General features: G+C 42.2%; 1 protein-coding gene across 5 annotated transcripts in view; it reads left to right on the top strand.

The window, feature by feature from the left end:
- The window catches only part of mef2d (myocyte enhancer factor 2d), a 79,594-nt gene extending 56,623 nt beyond the window's left edge, over positions 1-22,971 (top strand). Inside the window, exons 4-13 of one of the 5 annotated variants that reach the window (XM_088410353.1) lie at positions 3,250-3,387; positions 3,503-3,640; positions 8,096-8,330; positions 9,810-9,866; positions 14,332-14,516; positions 14,932-14,961; positions 16,908-17,025; positions 18,811-18,970; positions 20,481-20,549; positions 22,183-22,971. In XM_088410353.1, coding sequence (XP_088266479.1) covers positions 3,250-3,387; positions 3,503-3,640; positions 8,096-8,330; positions 9,810-9,866; positions 14,332-14,516; positions 14,932-14,961; positions 16,908-17,025; positions 18,811-18,970; positions 20,481-20,549; positions 22,183-22,597 — 1,545 coding nt within the window. In that variant the 3' untranslated portion in view covers positions 22,598-22,971. The remainder of the gene's footprint in view (positions 1-3,249; positions 3,388-3,502; positions 3,641-8,095; positions 8,331-9,809; positions 9,867-14,331; positions 14,517-14,931; positions 14,962-16,907; positions 17,026-18,810; positions 18,971-20,480; positions 20,550-22,182) is intronic. The other 4 variants (XM_088410348.1, XM_088410349.1, XM_088410350.1 and 1 more) reach the window with 4 other exon arrangements.
- The last annotated feature ends 223 nt before the right edge of the window (positions 22,972-23,194 follow it).

Raw genomic sequence — 23,194 nt, 5'->3', positions numbered from 1 at the left:
TAAAGCTTAAGGGAAAGTGGAGATGAGACGAAACATTTGCTGGGCAGCTGTCATTGGAAGCCTTTTTTTTTTTTCCCGAGCAATCACCGTGTCACCCGGGCCCGGCCCGGCTCGGCCCGACCGGGTTGGGACGGCGTGACTTAATTATACGATTTACATCGAGCTTAATCTGCGGCCAGAGGACGCCGGCGAGGATAATTGGCCGGTCACCAAATGCACTCGCTCGTGTTCTCGTTCAGTGCCTCCGTGAGCCTCTCTGCGAGTGCTTTTGACTATAAATTATGAAGTGTGGATGTAGTCACGCAGCCTGCCACACACACACACACACACACACACACGAATACACTCGGCTTAGTGCGGGTCATAGTGCATACGACCATTTCACTGTACTGTATGCTTAGAAGCACTTTAGTGTGTGCGTGCGTGCGTTTGTGTGTCAGTATTCGTCACACGACTCGACATTCCTTCACTCCAGTGCGAGGTAACACATATGCGCACACCGCCTGGAAACGCGGCGCTTGTGTGTGCGTGTGCGTGTGTGGGCGGGCTGCCTCCGCTGCCACAACGCGTTAATCCGCTCGGCTGCAGATCCCAATCAGGCCGAGAGAAGGAGGAGAAAAGAGCGGCGGAAGGCGAGGCGAGCGAGCGAGCACAATGCGGAAAGGCCTCCGATGAATAGACCAGCCAGGAGAAAAGAAGGGAAGCAGATGGATGGACGGTGAAAGAAGATGAAAATGGAAGGGCGGGAGAAGGGGTCGGGGGGGGGGGATTCTAAAAGGTGCGAGACAATTAATTGAATCGCAATCGATGTTGCAATGTGGTGGAATGCAATTTTCAAATGGAAACGGCTGCAATTTGCAGCAAACGCAAAATTTGGCTCGCTCGGTATGTTTTGTTTCGCGTACCGTATTTTCCGTACCATAAGGCGCGAATAAAAGTCTTTTTTTCTCCAAAATCAAAAGTGCGCCTTATAATCTGGTGCGCCTTGTGTGTGCAGTCCAAAAATCTGTAAAAAAAAAAAAAAAATGCTAACAATCCCTCCACAGACACAGCAATGTGACAGAAGGAACACACAGTATATACAGTAGCAGTGATAAACCAATCAGAGAACATTACGTATTACGTACAGTGCGTACGGTGTTAGCGATAACGCGATCAGAAAACAATACGTATTACTTACAGCAGTGGTCCTCAACTTTTTTTCAGTAATCCTCTGTGAAATATGTTTTCAATGAAATACCCCTTAACCAGTGCAAAGCATTTTTGGGTTGAAAACAAAAACAAAAATCGCCATCAGTGTTTGCTTTATGAAACGATAGAAATCTTCAAACTTCATATTGGTCCACAGAAAAGTCATCAAGATAAGTGTCCTCAAAAAGAAATAACTTATAAATAAATAAATATTTATTTGTGTGTATATATATATATATATATATATATATATATATATATATATATATATTTTTTTTTTTTTTTTTTTTTTTTTGCAGTAACACTTCACATCAGCCCTTTACCTGGGGTTACCCCCCCCCTCCCCGCCCCCCCAGGGGGGGCCTGCCCCACTATTTGACAAAGAAGTGTGACCTACTCTATTTCTATAGTATTTGATGCCAAGCGGTAGTTTCAAAACAGTACAAAATTGTGCATATGATGTGGCACAGCCCGTTGTTTCCAAAATTCAAATTGCCGAATGACAGCAGCTTACGTATTGTGTTTTGCCAACTTGTTCGCTTGACGTCCTCAAAGAAGACACGCGTCCATCATGAGCTCCCATTGTGGCCTCACGCTATTTGTGCTCATTTTATCCATCTTCCAGGACACACGCGCGTGTACACTGTTTGTGTCAAGTGTGACGTGCGGATGGCAGAGCACATGGCTGCTGTTTGTGAAATTTGTGTGTGTGTCTGTCCCCCAAATGTGTCACTGTGTTTTTTGATTTTCATTTTCCTCTTTTTAATAATCTCCTTGTCTTCATATTGTATTTAAAAAAAACAGCCTGGGATCTTCAAATGGAACCAAGGCAATAATAAAGGCCATTATTATTGTTTTTAGAATATACAGTAGATGTAAGATTGAATATAAATTTATTGTTTTTGTTGTAGTGTTCGTTCCCTCAAAAGAAGACGACCTATTGACGTTTGTTTTTCCAAAAAAGAACAGATTTAAACTGCTATTGATTTTTTTTTTCTTTGAATCCTTCCTAGCAAGCTCGCATTTTTTTTTCTTTGCAATTTTCCAGTTTGGCTAATTGATTTCCAAAGCGTGAGATTTCTCGGCCGGTCACGGCGCCTTCCGTCGCTTCACCCGGCCGCAAAGCTTCTTAGCTCAGCGGCAAATCGGGTTGAGCCGGAATCCACGCTCGCATGGGCGCCGCAGCTTTCACACCGATCAGCAGCTGCGCCGATGAGCTGCCAATCGGTGTTAGCTTGCTAAAGTTCACATCCAAAGCGTCAGTGTCAGCTAACATCGGCGCTCCTCGCATAGAAGAAGAGTCCGATTTGTGTCATGGAGAAGCTTTTTCTATCTTTTCATTCCGAGCTCCCGAGATTGAGTTGTCCGTCCGAGGTTACTTCAGGTCAGAAAGGTGTGTTTTCTTCAGGCCAAACGATTTCCATTTCCTGAACTGGGTTCAGCGTAGGAGTGAGGCAGCTCGTGTCTGGCAGCACACAAGGAAATGTTTAGTGGTTATTTGAGGGTTTTTTTTTTTTCAAGGTGGCTTTTCGACCGCAGCCAAAGGTTCCGGGTTCGAATCCGTGCATTTGTTGAGTGTGTGTGGTCGTTTGAGCTTCAACCAACATTTCAAACTTATGTGACACTTGTGATTTTGTTGACATATTCCCTCATATATTTTTCGCTAGAATGAAAGCATGACCAATTAGAGTGCCTCATTGTCATCATTGTCTCATTGTTGGAGACGGGACAGTTTTTTGTTTTGTTTTTTACTGGAGGTGAGAGCAGTTTGAAGCCTTCTTTTATATACGAAGCAATTTATCTTAGACATTTGCCAGGGTCATTTTTTTTTAACACACTTCTCTTTGAACAAATGTTTTATTTCACTTTCCTTAAAATACGATTTACCAAGGATTCATTTTAAAGACTTGAATGGAGGCCACTGAAGTCGGTGGATATGTTTTTGTTTTCCGGGCTTCCAATTGATCGAATTTCACCCTTGAGAAGATGTTTTTTTTCTTTTTTTTAATTCTTTTGATGACACGCGTGTGTGTGTATGCAAATGTGCCCCCCCCTCAGACGTTGCGAAAGAAATCCTTTAACGGCTGCAACAGCCCCGAGCCCGACGGGGACGACTCCATCGACCAAAGCCCGCTAAACGACGACAAGTACCGCAACAAGACGGACGACCTGGACACGCTCTTCAAGCGCTACGGCGTGAGTACCCTCGCACCTGTGTCACGTCTCTAACCCCTCTCCCTCCCTCCTCCTCCTCTCCCTCCTCCTCTTCTATCCCTTCTTCTGGCTATCCTCTTCTATTTGGGCTACCAAGGCTCTGAACAAGAAAGAGCACCGGGACTCTGAGAGCCCGGACCCCGAGGAGCCCTTCTCGCTCACGCCGCGCACTGAGGAGAAGTACAAAAAAATTGACGAGGAGTTTGATAAAATGATGCGCAACTATAGGCTGTCAGTGAGTACCGCCACGCCTCCTCTGTGCCCCCCCCCCTCTCCTTTTGACCCCTCCCCCTTTCGCCTCGGCTGCTGATGGCAGCGGCTGACTTCTACTCACAGAGCACTGGCATTCACCATCCTCACGCCTCCTCTTCCTCGTTCACGTAACCCTCACCTATGGAAAGCCGTTTGAGCATTTAGTCCAGATCCTCCACGCTCGAGGTTCTGCTTTGTTCCCACCAGTGGGACTACAGTGTGGAATGGAAAAATAGCTAACGGTATCAATTAGCATTCTTTGTTCAGGGCGGGTGGTAAAAGGTTGATGTTGGCGTCGAGTGTACGGAACGGGTCCCTGACTAGTTAGGGAGATAAACTTACAGAAGGCAAATAAACGAGATGCAAAAGTTAGAAACCACCGCCTGCTTTGGGAAGGAAAAAAAAATCCGAAGGAGCCAAGAACTGGTCAGAACTGTTTGGTCTAACAAGATAAACGCTTCTCCATTTATAAAAAACAAGTTGATTGACTCAGATTGTGTTCTTAGTCTCTCTTATTGATAAGTTTCACAGTGTGACAGGCTTACTAATTCTACACTGGTGCCACTCATTGTTATAATATAGGACAAACAATGCACTCCTAAATGGACCATAAGATTGATGTCAAGAATGCACTAGTAGCATCCTTACTTCTACTAGTAGCCCGTGAGTAGTTTTGCTTTACCAGAAACAAGGGCTCCACCCATATTCTCCTGAGACCCAGCCTATGCATTTGTGTCCAATTTAGTAGACATTGCTTTTTAGTCCATATAATTTGACTCATTAGCGCGACCTTGTTAAAATTTTATTTAGTCAGTAGATGACATTCTGGTGTTTCTCATGTGTTTAGGCGCGATGCAATTCACTTTTTTTGTCTTTATGGGACAAAATGGACACAAAACACATAAACAGGTCTGAAAAGCATATGGATTTTTGAGGCTGGTGCCAAAAATGATGAGGAGAAATGTACCATTACGATGAAATTTTGATAAGTGATTTATATATAGGCGGCAAGGTGGAAAGGTGGTTAGCACATGCGCCTCACAGTTCAGAATCCTGAGTTCAATTCCAGCTCGGTCCGGCAACTGTAGGGCAACCGTGGCAAACTAGAAGGGCAATTACAAGTATCTTATTTGCCCCACTAGAAAAGTGTCGCTATCCTACTACAAGTAGGAATAAAGGAATAAATGCTCAAATGGCTTTCCATACTCACCAGCACATCGGCTAATGCTAATGGTGTGAGTGTGAGACAGATACCTCCCCCAAGGAAGGACAGGCAGGCAGACGTAATGAATTGAGTTGGGAGTTTAAGTCGAAAAAATGTTTATATAGCTTTATTTTATAATCAAACAGTAAATTCTTTTAATTGCATTCTTTATCATTGATACAGACAAATAAAAACATCTAATTGTATTGTTAAATGTATTTTATTTGTCCATAAAATACATAAATGTGAAACTTAATTTAGGTTTTGTTCACAGTTTGTTCCCATTTAGCAAAAAAGATGCTCTGGCAGCTCATTTTGTTTTATTTTGCTGGTACTGGAAAAATAAGATATAAAACTTTTATAATGCTTTTTATGTTTTGTTGTGTTTTGTTTTTTGGGGGCAGCATGCATGTCAGCCATGTTGGTGGAGTGGGTTGCCACATTTTTTGGCATGTGCACGAAGCTGCCATAACAAATTTGGTTTATGAGTGTAAGGGTTAGGCTTTATTTTTGGGGGGGAATAATTTCTTCTGTAAAGTTTCTGCGGCTTTGCCTGAGCTTAATGAGTGACACATGGAAACATTTGCCTTTTATATCGATAAAATATACATATTTTACTACATATACAGCATATAGATACATATTCTAACAGATGTTAGTATATAATATGCATTTAAAACAATAAACTATGCATTTGACATGAATAGATTTGATAAATATCGAAGTATATAATACATGTGAAATTAAAAAAGTAATAAACAGTTAATATGTTAAGTTAAAACAAAATGAATTAAAATTGTATAATTACAATTATATATTTTATATCAATAAATATAAAATCAGATTGATAAAGGTATTTTAGTGACTATATAATCCTTACAAACTGTGTGCCTATATCTCCTTAAAATGTATTCAATCCCAACAATCTATACCTTACTTCATATGCTGTATTCAAAACAGTGAGGCAAATTGTCATGTGTGCTATAAAAATAATCACACGGCATGCTGGAGGTGCGTTGACGACATCCTGGGCTGTCACCGCAGTTGTCATGGTAACCACAGGCAAGAAAAAACACTTTTTTTTTGTAATAACTCAATTTAATACCCCAGGTTCACGCCTTCCCACTGTGAAGAGGTGATGCTATTCATAGAGCCGGCGTTCAGTCGCCATGGAAACGTCCCCGACTGGACACGGCTCCCCGGTCGTGAACCGGTTCCGTCTCCGGCCCGGGTTCCGCCTCGCGTCGCGATTGATGTCTTTTCCCCTGGTGCTCAATCGCACCGTTAACGCCACTTTAACGAGCGGCGTTCGATTTTACGAGCTGGCTATTTGCCGGGCTCTTGATTGGTCGCTGCGAAAGGTGCGCGCGCGGTCACCCTGAGTGCTTTCATGATGTTTCGCTTGGGACCAAGTGCTCCACAACACAGTGGCTGGAATTTAAAACTGCCTCCAAAGCGAGGAAATTCACAAGTCCTCTCACACAGTACAGCAACGTGAGATAAAGCTAGCTTTGATGGTCTGTGTGAAACTCACGGGAATATTTTCCAAACCCAGAAAAAAAATCCAAAATTTCGATATATTGCAATCAAAAGTTTGAAATAAGATTATTTGATTGCTTGTATGGTAACGGTAAAATCGACCCACCTTCCAAAATAAGGATCATATCTTCTAAGAATATAGGAGTCGAATTGCGAAATATGACTCGAAATATGAGTGATTTATACATTGTACATTTAAAAACATTTACTTCTGCTAGTTTAAAGCAAACACGCTACAAAAAAACGCCGTTCACGTAGTGAAAAAACAGCTTCGATATTGTAACTGCGGTGTTATAACACTCAATGGATATTTGAACACAAATGGTGCATCAACACACGTAGACATACATAACTACTCACGGGCACAGTCATATTTATTCTTTATTATCTGTGAAAAATAATGAAAGAGGCTGGAGTGGATTCATTGTATTTTTGTTTATTTCAATGGAAAAAATGATTTGAGAAATAAGTGCTTTGAGATGTGGATGTTCTACTTTAAATCTATCCTTAAAAATGAGCATTAAAGATAGGATAACAAATCCACATTTCGCTAGCTTAACGTGCAATGTCAAATGTCATATGTGGGCTAACAAAAACTAGCTTTGATTTTGCGGTAAACTTCAAACAACTTTAGCACACACACTGCAGAAATAGATACAAACAGGCTATAACAATGGTCACAGGCACATAACGTACTCCCTCTGATCTGTGGGAACAATGAATATTATTGGCGCTCACTTCGGGAATTTTCTGTGCCTCTTCTAATTGCTGTTAATTAAGCTGTATTTCTTCCAGTAGACCTTAATGTTGTGGCACAACATTGTACTCCATTTAAGGCGAGCAGCTTTGAATTCAAACTTGTCTGTGCACTGTTAAAATCTCCACCAAAAAAAAAAAAAAATGAAGAGTTCTACTGTTTCTTTTGCGTTTCAAATGAAGCAAAGTTTTCTTTCATCCTTCTCCACAGTTAAAAAGAGTCCCAAGCTGTACAAGTCGAACACAGAGCCCAGAACTCAGGCGCTTTGGCCCACATTCTTTATATAGAAGTCCTGTTTTCGGAGAAAAGTGGGTCACCTTGCAGGATGACCCGAAATGGTCCCTGCCATCCATTTTAGTCCGTAATCAATACTTGAAACCACCAAAACCCAAATTAAAGAAAAAATACTCCAAAAACGTCACTCAGTGTGCATGTAAGGATTTGTTTCATAAAATGTATTTAGATATTTTTGTTTAATTTACTGTAAAACGTCAAAATGTTTTATACTGTGTTAAATGTGATAAGCTGTAGCATTAGCATGTAGCATTCACGAATGTGAGATCTTTTTCATGGTTTGCTGTTGCCTTAGCATCTTTATCCTCTGTTAACGTGTGATTCATTGTAAATGCTGGGACACCAGCAGTGGAATGTAGCATTTGCTTTTTAACTTGCTGATAATATTGCGATGGCGTATATAGGTGGTGGGATCGAGCATTAGCATTCTTATGTACTGTTAGCTTGTAACATTAGCATAAGATGTAGCGACATTGGGCTGATTTATTGTGTTTTGGTGTGACTGTTTACCCACATTCAGGCTTGTTTGCTTCGCTGATGCTAAGCTACATGATGCTAATTTTTGACCACCTGTCTCTCTGTGATGATTAGCATTGTAAAACATAGATAAACCCCTCCCTCCTCTCTCTTTTACCTACCACCAGGCCGCCGTCCCACAGCCAACCTTCTCCATGCCCGTCACCGTGCCAGTGTCCAATCATAGCGCGCCACCGCAACCAGCCAGCCTCCAGTTCAGCAACAACCCGGGCGGCACACTGGTCACCACCACCTCCTTCATCAACGCCGCCCTTTCCGACCCCCGCCTACTTTCACCGCAGCAACCCGCCCTGCAGAGGAACAGCGTCTCGCCAGGGTTGCCGCAGCGACCCGCCAGCGCAGGTGCGACGCTTCACTGCGTTTTCATGTTTAGGTCTTGAACACAGAAAGATTTTTGAGGAAATTTCAGCCCCTAAATCCAGGTCCAAGCAGTGTCAATCATGAGTAGATTCACAAAAAAGACACAGGAAGTCGGCCATTTTGGTTTGAAGCGACCATTTTGGGCTAAATTGGCTCAGGTGAGCCCAACCAGACTTTTAAAACCAGTTTAAGTCAACATCATTGAATTTAGTAGGTGTACTGTAAAATTTATAATATGAGTTGACCCATAAAAAGTCTCAGTCATGCCTGAAACAATACAGGAAGTTGGCCGTTTTGGTTTGAAGCAACTATTTTAGGCGATATTGGCTCAAGTGAATCTAGTCATGTTTATTAAACCAATTCAGCCCCTGGAGCCAGTTCAACTCAGCATTATTAACTTTATCTGATGTGTATATCATGAGTAGACCCACAGAAAAAAGTATCATGAAGCTATGCCTGAAAAGACACAGGAAGTCAGCCATTTTGACTCAGGTGAACCCAATCATATTTATTACGTCAGTTCAGCACCTGAAGCCAGATTCACTGAGTAAAATGAATTTTAATAGCAGTGTCGATTATGAGTAGACTCACAAAAAACTCTCAAGAAGCCCTGCTTGAAAAGACACAGGAAGTCTGCCATTTTGGTTTGAAGCGACCATTTTGGGCTAAATTGTCTCAGAAGTGCCTAAGCATATTTTTTAAACCAATCGAGCCCCAGGAGGTAGTCTAACTCAGCATTATTAAAAGGTTTCATGAAACTATGGCTGAAAAGTGACAGGAAGTCGGCCATTTTGTTTTGAAACCCCCATTTCAGGGTCATTTGGCCGTTCACGGACATCCTCCAAAGATGTTCTATAGATTATGTCAAATTGCTGCAAAACTTGAACCCCTTTTGAGATCAACTTTGTGAAGAATTTGGGATTCATAGTTGCCTCCTTTTGGCAAAAAAAAAATCATTTTCCTTCAAAGTCGATATACTTGCACGGAATATTGCGCGTGGTGACTGCGGGGGTGCAAGGGCCCGTTTGTTACTGCTTTAATTTAAACTTTTGGAACTTGCGCACACGCACGTAAAGCTGACAGAAACGTCTTTTGATGCTCGCTGCTGACTGACGAGGTTGGTACGCGCGGAAACATCATCAAGCGAAGGAGCGCCAAAACAAAAGCCTCTTCAAAAACAACAGCCGGCTGTGAAGTGCCGCCCACACCATTTGATTGACGGCTCCTCTTTGCCAGACGTACAACTTCTACCTCCTGAAACATGTTTGTTTACACCCCCCTTGTCTTTTATTATATTTTACTCTTAACACGACCTCCTTAAAAACGCATTTTGCACTCAGATTCCACTTCACCGGGTAAACCGTCAAATGTGCAAATTCTGCTTGTGCAAAGATATTATTACGTCCAAATAAGTCTGATTGCGGTTGAATTAAGCTCTTCTTTTTGTGTCCCCATCTGCAGGTGCACTCCTCACTGGAGATATGGGAAACTCCAATGGAGCATGCCCAAGTCCAGTCCGTGAGTAAAATCTCTTTACGCACATATACACACACTTATTTTTAATTTGCTGGGTGTCAAATATCCAAATGATTGTTCTGGCTCACCAACAAACAACGGGAGATTATTTTGCTGTTTGGCAACAACAGGTTTGCTTGCTTTGGAACACACACACACACACACACACACACACACACCAATGGTGTTGACAGGCAACAGCTGAAGGTCAAAGTCCAGAAGGCAGAATGTGACGGGGAAACGACTCTTTGATTTGGATAAGAGGAAGCAAAAGTGATCTTTTGAAGTGCTTTTTGAATGACTCATCGTTTATCTTAACGTTAATTGTATGATGTGTGCGTGTTTTTTTTTATACAACACAAGAATTTAACTGTAGTTTTCTCAAGACAGATAAATCAATGAAAAGGCCAGTATTAGATTTTTTCTAAATAAAAATACAAAAATCATGGTACATTTTTTACACATTACTTCATTCAAATGTGCCCCCACCCCCATAAAAGTAGCAAAAGAAATCCACCCATATTTCTGTCTGTTGTAAATTGAACCGGCTATTACAGGATAGGCTATTAAAAAACATTATTGTTGTAAACTTAAAAGGACAAAAAAAAGAACGTCTTTTGTTTTTTTTTGTTTAATCGGTTGATGAATCGGTTACCTGAACTTTTGTTTTTTCTGACTGACATCAGAATTAGCTAAAAAAAAATGTCACCATAGCTTATTGAGTCTCTTTTGAAACTCTTCTTTGTTTCTAAATATATGTTTAATATTGCCCACTAGTGGCAGGGCTTAGGAGGACTGTGAATGGGTATTGTAGATTTAAATTATGATGCATAAACTGTTTTGTATATTGATGTTCTATTTGATCAGTGTATCTTTTCAGGTAGGGGGGGGGGGCAGATGACCTCATCATTTTTTTTCCCATTTCAAGCACTTTGATGCACTTTTTTTTTTCAGTTTCAGATTAACCTGTATAAATGCTTTAAAAAAGTAGTTGTTGAAAGTTGATTCCTATTTCTTGCAGTTTTAGGTATACTTTTACAACTTTTATAGATGGTAATCTTATATAGAGACACGTGGGTGGGGCGAAAAGTTTTCTCTTTCTTCGGAGGGCTTTGAAAAAAATAATTGAGAAGCACTTGAGTTCACTACAGATGTTCGATACCACTTTTTTCAGCTCTACACCAGTGTGAGTACTCAACTCAAGTACGGATATGATGACTACTTTTGATCCAGAGCTCTCAGCCACAAAGAAATTATAAATCATATTAAAGAAAGCCCTATCTATTCCAATATAGCGTTTTCATTAAGATGTGATGAACTTAATAGCATTTTCTAGACTTCTAATTTGTGATTTCTATTTCGTAAACCTGGCTTAAAAGAGAGGCCGAAACTAGTATCGACTTTTATGGTGAGTGTCGATACCGTGACTCGCACCTCCCTAATCAATAGCATTTCATTCATTTCGAGGAGCAGAAACGATTGGATATGAGAACGTCTGGAGGTCTGAGCGACTTGACGGAACAAATTCAACTTATCTCCCAAGGCCCCAGTGTACAGGCGCGTCCGTCGGGACTTTATTACGCAAAGCAGCTGAGCGCAAACGTCCCCTCGCAACAACTGCGACAAATAAAACAGGCAACACCCGTCTTGTGTTCTTGCCCCCGCCCTTGGGGCCCCTCTCAGCTGTTGCCCCTCATCTCCCCTCTCCGCAATGGCCCCGCCCCAGCGTCACCGATCTTGGCAGCGACCGCTCCTCAGAGGTGACTTTGACGCTGGCCAGAGCTTCCCCCTTAAAGCCCATTAGCGGCACATACAGTGCCAGCACCAACAGATATCTTCTTGTTTTCTTTTTTTTCCTCTTTTTTTTTTTTTTTAAAGACCCTCTGAGCTCTATGCTGCTCGTTTGTGGTCAGCTTTGTTTTTTTTATTTTCAACCGTTTGAGCAGTGTCAATATAAATGTAAAGAAACCTTCATAAGGTGACTGGGGATGTTTGTCTAATTTTATCATCTTAACTTGAGCTCTTTAAATCATCCACCATATACTGTTTATGACTAATTGGACATTTTGGCTTTTATGCGGTTACTTCTGACCGTTTTGAAACCCATGAAAATTAAAATGTAAGATTTTTCTTCTTGTTAGGCCAATTGAGTTAGAAATTTAATTAGTTCACTTGTACACTTGTTTTTACACCTTTTTATTCCCTCATTAAAAGGTTAAAAATGCCACCTGTTCCAACAACAGCCCTCTAAAAAAATTAAATGTGTTTTCAACAGTCATTTAAATCATCACATACACACACAAAAAGAAGAGTTTCACAACTAACTCAGTAAGCATCAGTCATTTTGGTTGGCAATTTTTGGCAGTCAAAACAAGAAAATATGCTCAATTCTAATCCCTCTACATGTGTTGCCCCACCATTTGTGTTCAATTCTTAGTTCCTAAAGGATTATAACATCGCAACGCCAATGCTAAGCTCCTTTTTCTTTGTTTTATGTTCAATGTGACAGTAGATTTCAACAGGGATCGTCAATATTCTGATATATATATACTGTATATATATATATATCAGAATATTGCCGTGGGTTGATTTTCACTGTAGTTAAAAACTTATACTGTCAAAATAGCACCTCAAAAAAAGTATTGAAAAAAATTCCGTGCAGACGCTGATAAAGTAGTCAAATTGAATAAGGCGCGAGTGAATGTTAAACGTTCCCTCGCTGGCGTCTGGATGGAAAGTACCCATCTGCATTTGATCATACTAATGAGACTACGTTGTTCGGAATAAGTGTACTCGCGTTTTTAGTCTGCCTTCATTGACTGGAAGACATCATATTATTCTTAGAAGGACTGATTCATAAACATGGGTCAGAAATTTGCTTGGCCCGATCTCAGCTGTGAAGGAACTTTTAACACATCCACAATATCAATTTCATTATTTTGCTCAACGCAACAACAAATTGCAGTCAAATCGCGGCTCAGGTGACTCCCTAAATCCGGAAGCTTCTTGTGGTCTGCTAATGCTTCTCCTGGAACCCCACCCCCCCCACCCCCCCACCCCCTCCCACCCCATTCAGTATCCCCTTTCTTTTCCGTTTATGTGTGTATAGTGCGTGTGTGTTTGACTCTCAGCTGTTGTTCACTCGGCTCTCCGGGAACATCCACATTGACGTCAGTCACCATTCCCAACATTCCCCAGTCCAAACTCCGGACATCGCCACCGCGTGGGCTCTACGCACACACACAAACACAGAAAAATGTCTAAACAACAATAATAATACACATGTGGAATACAAACTTTGTGAGTGTGTGTGTGTGTGCGTGTGTGTGCGCGTGTGTGATTGACAATGAGCAGTCACAAGTCGACACTGTCATCTGAAAGCAGTGTCACGGACAACTGCTATCTCCTATCTTATGCACAGTCCTGTATGTGCATGTGTGTGTCCTTTTGCCATGACAACCAGATACCCCCCCCCCCTCCCCCCCATTCTACACCCTTACTCTCCTTCCTCACTTTTTCTTCTTCGAAGACCACTAAGTTGCAAGGTTTCCCTTATTATTGAACTACTAGGTTATGTCTATTTAATCGGTCCTCCAAGCATTTCCCCAAATTATTGTTTTAATTGTTTTGTCATATTTTTAAATAATTTACTAAGGTTTAATATGAGTTAAAGTGAATTAATACAAATACTCATTTATTTTCTTCTTCACATGAATTTATTAAACACCAGCTAAATTTGCCAATGCTAAACGGTTAGTAATGCCGATTAGCATTAGCATACTAGCGATTATATATAAAGTAACTACCATTTAGTTCACAACTAGGTAACCTTTATGCACATTATACATTTAATAGTGTCTTGAAAGTCACTTACAGTAAACTTACACTACAGTAAACCTTAGTGGGGCTCCCTGTTAGCGACAACGAGGTCAAGTAATTCCTGTTAGTCTTTTTCTGCTGTTTTTTCTTCCGTTTCATGCTTGGCTGCCTTTTCTAATTTGAAAACCTTAAACCAAGCCACTATAGATTGTTAACAGTGACAGGTTTTACTCTTGGATAATACAGCCCAGTGCTTTTGGGGAACTACAGTACTAAATCAGTTTGCTTTTTTATTTTAAATACCAGCGGCCACTAGGTGGTGCACCAAGAACAAACAACAAATGGAGCCGGTCTTTCCATATGGATGTTTTCTGTTTAAGTGTCTAAGAACTGCTGTGGCATGCCAGGTTCAATTTGCAATAATTTAATATTACTTGATTTCTGTCACTTTTTGTCATTGGAAATTAGCTCAAACTTGTGATATGCTGTAGATAGAAAGCTTCGAGGCAGATGTTTTTGTCAATTTAGTTTTAAAGTGAACTACCCGACTTGGTCAACTTTTTTCTCAACTTTAATGTGTATATTAATCTAATTATTATATTAGATCATTATTATTTGAAATTGACCGGCTCTTTGTATGCTTCTCTAGCTAACGGCTACATTAGCGCCCGGGCTTCACCGGGCCTGCTGTCCGTCTCCAATGGCAACAACAGCAACCTGGTCAAAGTGGTCCCAGCCAAGTCTCCGCCTCCCGCCAGCCCTCAGATGGTCAGCTCCCGCAAGTCGGACCTCCGGGTCATCACCTCGCAAGGTGGCAAGAGCCTCATGCAGCTGGTGAGACACAAGAAAATAGCATGAAGTATCAATGAATTTTTTGCATATATTCCATAACTAGCCACAATTTAGACATAATATAAATTAAACCGGTGGATAGATGGTACAGGAATGAGTCATCTTTCATTGAATGAAGAAGCTCATATTTCTATATGTGTTTTCCAATTGTATGTATTTTTAATAGAAAGTCACAAAGAATTAATTAGTCGCTTAGCGAGCCAACAGTCTTTCTTTGTCAGAAGTCAAACCTATGTCGCGTCTTAACTGCTGGCGCCACTGAAATGAACGTTTAGTACTAGCAAATAAAAATTCACAGTCACGACCACTTATTTTAAGTTTTCAATAAAAGCTGCCAATCAAGTTGCAGCTTGCTTGACGTGACTGGTCACCTTGTGTGTTTCCTCCTGCCGCGCAGACCGAAGAAGAGCTGGAGCTGGTCAGCGAGGTGAATAGAAGCTTTTGCAAGCTTTGGCATGCGCGTGTGATGTCCCATTGTGTGTGAACACAACATTCATAAACCTGCACAAACCTGTCACGACTTAATCGGACGTTACGGCACCGCTCTCACCTGATCACAACCTTTTCGGCCTTATTTATTTTACATCGAAATGGCCGTTCTGTTTTTTTATTTATTTTTATGATACTTTTTTTATGATTAAGTGACCACTTCCACTGTGCCTGGAAACTACTCATGTGTTTGATATTTATTTGGCTGCTGCATGCATTTACAGGTAACAAATAAGATAGCACAGGACAGTAGAAGTAAAAGGAGTAGACGTGACAAGCTAAATGAACAAGACAGTTGAAGCAAGGACAGGAAGGGACAGTTTCACAAACCTTGGCTAGATACAAAGTCTTTACAAAAACAAGTAGAAATGGGACATGGGTGTTGAGAAAAATAATGCAACAAGTACTGTGTAGGACAGGACAGAAACAGTGGACCAGCCTCTACACTATTAGGGAGGGATAAGACAAAGATCAAATAAAACAGAATGGAAAAGACAGAAACTTGTAGCCAAACAGGGTTAGCCCCAATGGGAAGGGAACTGATGAATAGTGGACAGGACTGGACCATGTAAGTAATGCCCCTTCTCAAAATGGGATGTGATAAGTAGCAAATTGTACAGGACAGGACAGATTCAGTAAGCCTGGCAGTGCTACCACCTGTGGGAAAGGGACAAGATAAGTAATAAATAGGATATGGCAAAACAGGACCAAAAGAGTGAGGAAAAGATTTAACTATCAGCAATTGGGACAGGACTTCCCTTTACTCTGTAACGGATGAAGAGTAGAAAATGGGACAGGACGGACTTCATGATCCAGGTATGGTAGTGCTGCCCCCCTGAGGACATGCACAGCAAGGCGGACAGTGCCACACTGTAATGGACGAAGGGTATGTAATGGAGGAGAAGTGAACAAGGAATTCTTACGCAACCTGTAGATAATTGGACAGGGTAGTACAGGACAGTATAGGTAAGCCAGGCAGTGCAATACTACTAATTGGTAAATTGAACTGAACATAACAAGGCCAAAGGAGTGAGACAGCCACTGCCACACACTGTTAGGAAAAGATGCTACTAGTAGCAAATGGGACAGGACTGTGCAACACACTCCAATGGATGAACAATAGCAAATGGGATTTCATAGGTGTCTTGATCCAGTGCCCTCTGAAGAAGAACCAAGAAATACGATGCCACATTCTGTAATGGACAAAAGGTTTGAAATGGGACAGGACTGTCTAACACTGTAATGGCTGAAGAATAGCAAATGGGACAGGACAGGCGTCATGATCCAGTGCTAGGGCTGAACCCTCTGTGGAAGAACAAGACAGGATCAGCGAGCCAAACAGTGCCACATTCTGTAATGGACAAAAGCTTTAAAATCGGGACAGGACAGGAGGCGTGAACAAAAAAATGTTACATCCTTTCTAAAAGGGGCATAAAATGTAGCAATTTTCACCGGGCAGTACAGGACAGTAGCAGTAAGCCAGAGAGTGCTACTACGATTCGCTAATAGGACAGAACAGGAAATGTATACATTTAATTTTACAAGTAGGAAAGGGATAGGACAGGACAGAAGTTTTACTTAACATCTTCGTTGACTTTGCATGTGTACCTAATGCAATGGCCAGAGAGTGTAAAGACGCAAGCATGGCATGGCATCACCTCGGCAACCTGACGTGGCAGACGTTTTCGCACGTCTTTGCTCAATGTGCGGCAAAGTCTCAGTGAGCTTGCTAACGCCAGATGAAACGACATGAATATTGATGTGATGCTCTCTAAGGACTGATGTGTCGTCAATTTATTGGGGCGGAGCCTGCACGCGGCGTGCCGTGTTTGCCGACAGCCAGCACCCACCTCGGGCTCATGTTTGTTGTCCTCGTTTTCCCAGAATGCTCAGCGGCTAGGCGGTTCCCAGGTGCCGCAGCCACTTACCACCCCGGTTGTTTCCGTGGCGACGCCCAGCCTCCTGGCGCCCTTCTCAGCCATGCAGACTGCTTACAACACTGGTAACATGAAATTCTCACACCTATCAACTTTATCGTGAATTCTTTTCATATTGCGAGCGTGTTTAAAATGGTCCGAAATGATTTACTTAGAACCTAGCCGGTCTATTAAACAGTGTCGGACAGCTTTATATTATTTAAATTAATCTTATTTACAATGTAGATGCACTCATGATCAAAAGCTTTGCGCGCACGATTAATTGGCGGCGAACTTTTGACATGAAAGCGTGCCGAGCATTTCAAAGAAGAAAGTGGCTGTTTTGCTCCAGTTAGCAGCTGACCCACATCCCGGCACTCGTGGGGAGCCATCTGCCTCGAGCGGCGCTAGGTAACGCCGCCGTCACGTCGACTCAATCTGATTGTGCGCCGCAATAGCCTCAGCTGGGATTCCCACGCTCGCGCTAGCCGGGTTAGCCTCAAAGCGGCTAACCTGCCCACACAAACAAGTTGCAAATTAGGCCTTCAAGATAGGGTTAGGGTTTCAAATTATCTGTAAAATGTTGCTCAGCTTTTGTCCCATATTTTATCAGACCAGGTTTCAAGCCTTCATTAGGGTCGGAAATTAGGGTATCAAGGCTGAGCAAGAGTTTCAAATAAGGGTTGGGTTTAGAGGTCTCAAAGATAGGCTAGTGCTTCATATTAGGGTTTCAAGCTTGGGCTAGGGTTTTAAGATGGTTTCAAGACAATTTTAGGGTTTCAAATGAGGATGAGGGCTTCAAGACTGGAATGAGCTTTCAAATTAAAGGTTTCAGTGTTACACTAGTTCAGGGGTGGGCAAACTTTGATGCGAGAGCCACAAAGGGTTTTAAAATTTGACAAAAGGGCTTGGACAGCTTCAACACTGGATTAGGGTTTCAAATTAGAGGTCTCAACGATAGACTAGTTCTTAAAATTAGGGTTTTAAAGGGGTTTGAAGTCAATGTTATAGTTTCAAACAATGGGTAGGGCTTCAAGGTGAGATTGGGGTTTCAAATTACAAGGGTCGTGCTTCAAATTAGGGTTTCAAACTTTTGTTGGAGTTTTTAAAAGTGTTTTAAACAAGGATTAGGGCTTCAAGACACGATGAGAGTTTCAAAGTAAAGATAGTGCTTCAAAGTAGAGTTTCAAGTTTGCGTTAGAGTTGTAAAAGGGTTTTAAGACACTGTTATGGTTTGAAACAAAGACAAGTGCTTTAAAACGGGATCAGGGTTTCAAATTAGAGGTTTAATAATACAGTGTCACGGTTTAAGAATTTGAGCACCACACGTGTGAGATTCACAATTTTGGCATAAGCTTTTAAGTAAGGCTTTCTTGCCAAATCTAGAGTTTCAAACTAAGATTAGGGTTTCAAACTAAGATTAGGGTTTCAAACTAAGATTAAGATTTCAAACAAGGAGTAGGATTTGAAAAAAGTCTTCTTAAACTTTCTTAAGGTTTCAATTTGGATTTTCAAACTTGTGGTTTGAATGTGTCAGAACCGCAACTCGCTCCCGTGAACGCGTTGACTGCCAATGACGGCTATAGACGTCAAAGTTCCGTTTTTTTCCGGGCTGGCAACGAATGAGTCAACGTGTCGGTGGGTGGCCATCCGCCCGGAGCGGCGGTAGGTAACGGCAGAGTCCCGCGGAGTAAGACCCGTTTAAAAAACATGAATAATGTCGCGGAGAATCTCTGGCGCCTTCCGGCAGCGGATGAATATTCACTTTGTAGCCACTTCAAAGCCGGAGCGTGAATATGATATGAAGATGCGGATGAATATGGATCAGCGCGGCTGCATATTGATGTCCGGCGCGCTTGCGTTTGTTTCAGAGTACCAGCTGACGAGCGCCGACCTGACGGCCCTGCAGACGTTCACGCCGGCGGGCCTGGTGCCCGGCAACATGGCTGCCTGGCAACAGCAACAGCAGCCGACCGTCGCCCAGCAACAGGCGGCGCCGCCCATCAGCCTGGCCTCGCTCACCAACCTGGTGTAAGGCGCGCGCGCACGCACGGGCCATGAAATTCTTGAGGGGTTAGGGCTTTAATGAGGGTATCAAGTAAGATGAGAGTTTTTGCTATCAGGATGTCAGGCCGGGGATTTAAATGAGTATATCAAACTACAGTCAAGGGTTTGTATTTAAAGTCTCAAATATGGGTTTAGAGTTACGATGATTGTTTTAGATTCGGGTTTTAATTTAAGGTTATGGTTTTGGGTCATGTTGGTGTTAGGGTTTTAAATTCGAATATCAAACCATGGTTTAAAATTATGACATTAAATTTGACTTAGGGTTTTGAATTGATTGTCAAATTAAGGTAAAGATTTTGAATCAGGGTATCAAACTAGGTCAGGGCTTTAATTCCGGTATCAAATGAAGGTTAGAGTTTTGAATGGGGGTATACAGTTATTCTTGTTGAGTATAGTTAGGGTTTTAAATTTAAAGATGTCATATTAAGGTTAGAGTTTGAAATCAGGATGTTAGAGTTTTGAATTACAGTCTGTTTATTTTTAAGTTAGGGTATTAAACGTAAATTAGTCTAAGTACAGGTAGGGCTTTAAAGTAAGAATCTAACATTAAAATTAGGCTTTGGATTTAGGGTGTGTGTGTGTGTATATATATTTATATATATGGTACATTTTCAATTAGGGTAGCAAGTTCAGGTTAGCTTTTAGTTCGGGGATCAAAATAGTTTTAATCTTTTTAATTTTAATTAAAGGGTATTCAACTTCAGTTAGTCTAAGTCGTTTAGGGTTTAAACTTAAGATGTCAAATTAAGTTAAGGGTTAAGGGAATCAGGGTATCAAATCAAGTTTGCATTTTGAATTAAGGTGCAAGCTAAAGTTTGAGCTTCAGATTAGCAGGTACATTTTTGGTTTTAAATTTAGGGTATCAAATTTAAATTAAAGTTCATTTTGATTTCATGTTTCAAACAAAGTTTAGGTACTTACATTTGGGTATTAAACTAGGGTTAGGATTTCATTCCAGGGTTGGGTTTGGAATTCACCGTTAAAGTTTCTTTTCTTCTTTTAGTTTTCTTCATCCTTTCCTTCTGCTCGGGTTTCAAATGTAATTTTGAACCAAATGTTTTTGTTTCAAGCTTTATATTGTGGGCTTCAAATTAGGGTTATGGTTTAAAATTAAACTTTGAATCCAGATTCATGGTATAAGTCTAGAGTTTTCAAAGTAAGGTTTAAAATTCAGATAATGTGAGTTAAAAACCTGGAATAGGATTTTAATTTCCCCTTGAGGGAAAGGTGCTAGTTTCAAGATGTAGGACTTAAAGTTAGCAATTTTTATCCAACAAACTTTGTTTTTTTGTGCCATTAAGTTTCAGAAGCGATTTATAATCTCAAAACGGCTTCGCGTGACCTTTGTTAGCCATTAGCTTAGCGTGAGCTCATCCAAACAGCTCTGTGCACCTTGATTTAGCAACATCCTCATCAGTGCCAAACAAATGAGGTTGTGCCCCCCCCCCCTCCCTCCCCCTACTTGTTTCCACAGCATGTGGGGTTCAGACAAACAGAATGCAGAAATGGTTAACTGCATCTCCAACATTGCTGCTAACCTCAGGTGAAGCGCAGCCACCCAAACGTCACGCTAGCTCGCTGGTCTTTGTCTCTGCTGTGTGGCTTGTGCAAAACCTCACATTGCTTCTCAGACTGTGGTATTCTGGCTATGTCGTTAGCGCCGCGGCTAGGCCGCCGCTCTGAACTCCATCACTGTCACCGGCACGCTGACTCGGACCTTTTTTTTACGCCCGCCGTCATCCATCTACCTGTGTGTGTGTGTGTGCGCGCGCGCGCATATGCCAGCAAACGAGTGCATATTAGCCGCTGATGTGACATATTAGAAAGTTCCCTCGGGCGGCCATTGACGCTAATTGGCAGGGTGAAATTGGCGTCCATCACGTGGAGCTGCGGGGAGGGGGGGTAGTGTCAAGGGATGAGCCTTCGTTAAAAGTTGCTGTGTGAAAGTGAGCACTTTTGGGTTGGATAAGTGCGGAATGGGAAGGGGGAGGAGACATGTTGGTGTTGGAGCATCCTGTTTGTTGAGGCATGGCTTATGAATTATGTCACGTGAAACTTTGTCTGTGTTGTCATCATTTAAAATGTTCATTATATTCGAACCGATATTTATTAGAACCCATCACAGGATGGGGTGATATGTCTATTTAAATGACTTATTTGCTGTGTATGTTTATGGGACTTTTATTGGGTATCAACAAAAGTATTGCAGGTAAAATATTTATAAAATATCAATCGTTGTTTGTCCGCTAGGCGCAGAACTGACAGGGATGTTAAAATAAATAACAAAATAAAAAGTAAACGCAAATAAAAGGCATAATGATGCTCCACAAAAACATTCACACAACTCACCAACCTTGCATGCAATTGCACAAAGTGGACGATCACAGTAAAGCCAATCAGATTGACGTAAAGTTTAGTTCGTTTTATTCAAACGAATTTCCCCCCTCTTCCCCCCTCAAAAAAAAAAAATATTTGTAATTTTTGTATTTTTTTCAATTTTTTTGGTAACTATTATTATTATTATGATATTCTTCAAAAAAGACTAAATTTATTCTTTTGTTTTTTTAGAAAAAAATACCCCCCTCAAAAAAAAAAAACTTTATGTAAGTTGAGTACAAAAATATCAAATATTTTGTTCCTGTAAAATTGCAACTATCGTATTTAAAAAAAAAAATCTGGCTATATCCTCATAAAATTAAAATTTACTGCCAAACAAAATATGACTATTTCTGACAGATTGTTTGTTTTTATGCACATCATTATTCCCATGGGATCTAAATTTATAGTTTAAATTCAAAGTCAAGTCACAATTTTTCTGTAATTTGCCTGAAGCCGCAAATTCCACCATCAATCTCAGGGGGGAGCCATTTTGTCATTTTCAGTCAACTGAAAATGACATCACAGTCCATAAGGGCTCAGATAAACACGTTTTCTGAATTCAATTATGTGACATTTGCAAGCTAAGCTACGATGGGTTGTTAACTGCATCCAGCAGCTGCATTTTCAGTGATATGGACAAAAACGGGCTGGGACATTTTCCACGAATCCAGTCGAAAATATCGAACAGGGGTAGGAAACTCCGGTTGCTCGAGAGCCATATCCTGCCTGTTTGCTATAATTTTCTGCTCCTATGAAACTACTCCGTCTCACTTGTTTTCCTCTGCTGCCCCCTACAGGCCGATGGCTCCCCTCCCTCAGGGCACAGCGCTTACGGTCAACACCAACCCTAACGTCAACATCAAATCCGAGCCCGTGTCGCCCAACCGGGACCGCAGCACTCCCTGCCCCGCTATGGGCGGCGTTCAAGTCCACGGGCAGGTGGTGCCGTCGTACGGCGCCACCGGGCAAGGCCGCTCTCCCGTCGACAGCCTGAGCAGCAACGGCAGCTCGTACGACGGCAGCGACCGGGACGACGCCGCCGCCGCCGCCGCCCAGGGTCGGGCCGGGAGCGGCGGCGGGGGTCCGGACTTCCACCTCCACCAGCAGCCGGGCGTCCAGCAGCCCACCATGGTGCTGCTGCGACCCGCCTCGGCCGAGCCTCCGGAGCAGGACACCGTGAAACGGATGAGGATGGACGCGTGGGTTACATAAAGCGCCGGTGCCGCGCCGGGCCGGAACAGAACCGTTTGAGGCCCTTACCCCTCCCAAACCCCCTCAACACACACACGCCAGCCCCGGAACTTCTTCACACACTCACATGAGCATGCTTACCACTTGGGCACACACTCACGTTCACACACAGTACTCACGAAAAAGTCAGGGGTTTTGGGGTGAGCTTTTTATCGTCCTCAAATGACACCCCGACTTTTAGTGATCACATTTGCGAGTAGGGAAAAAGCCAGTTTTGTCGGGTGGTTCAAAAGGGGCTGAGGAGGTTTCCCAGCATGCCTTGCGCGCTTCACGATTGCGTCCGCCTTTTCGTCCATCTCCAGAGTTTTATCGAGACGATGAAGGACAAGTGTCCCCGTCCCCCCCCCCCCCCCCCCTCACGGGCTAAAAGACCCCCCCCCCCCCCCCCCCGATTCTCGGGCTGCTTTCACACTCAATGGTTTTCAAGCGATCCGGTTTTGAACGCTAAAGTAGCAAAATTCGCCGCAACAAACCATGTGACATTGGCCTCTTCTCTGATTGGCTACAAGAATGTCAACAAGATATTGCCTTTGCTGTACTGACTCCAAATACAACAAA

This window comes from Hippichthys cyanospilos, chromosome 3 (genome assembly GCF_059441005.1).
Source record: "Hippichthys cyanospilos isolate Australia breed blue-spotted pipefish chromosome 3, RoL_Hcya_1.0, whole genome shotgun sequence".
Taxonomy (NCBI): domain Eukaryota; kingdom Metazoa; phylum Chordata; class Actinopteri; order Syngnathiformes; family Syngnathidae; genus Hippichthys; species Hippichthys cyanospilos.
The sequence above is the reverse complement of the archived record's forward strand: the minus strand, read 5'-3'. Positions and strand labels throughout refer to the sequence as shown.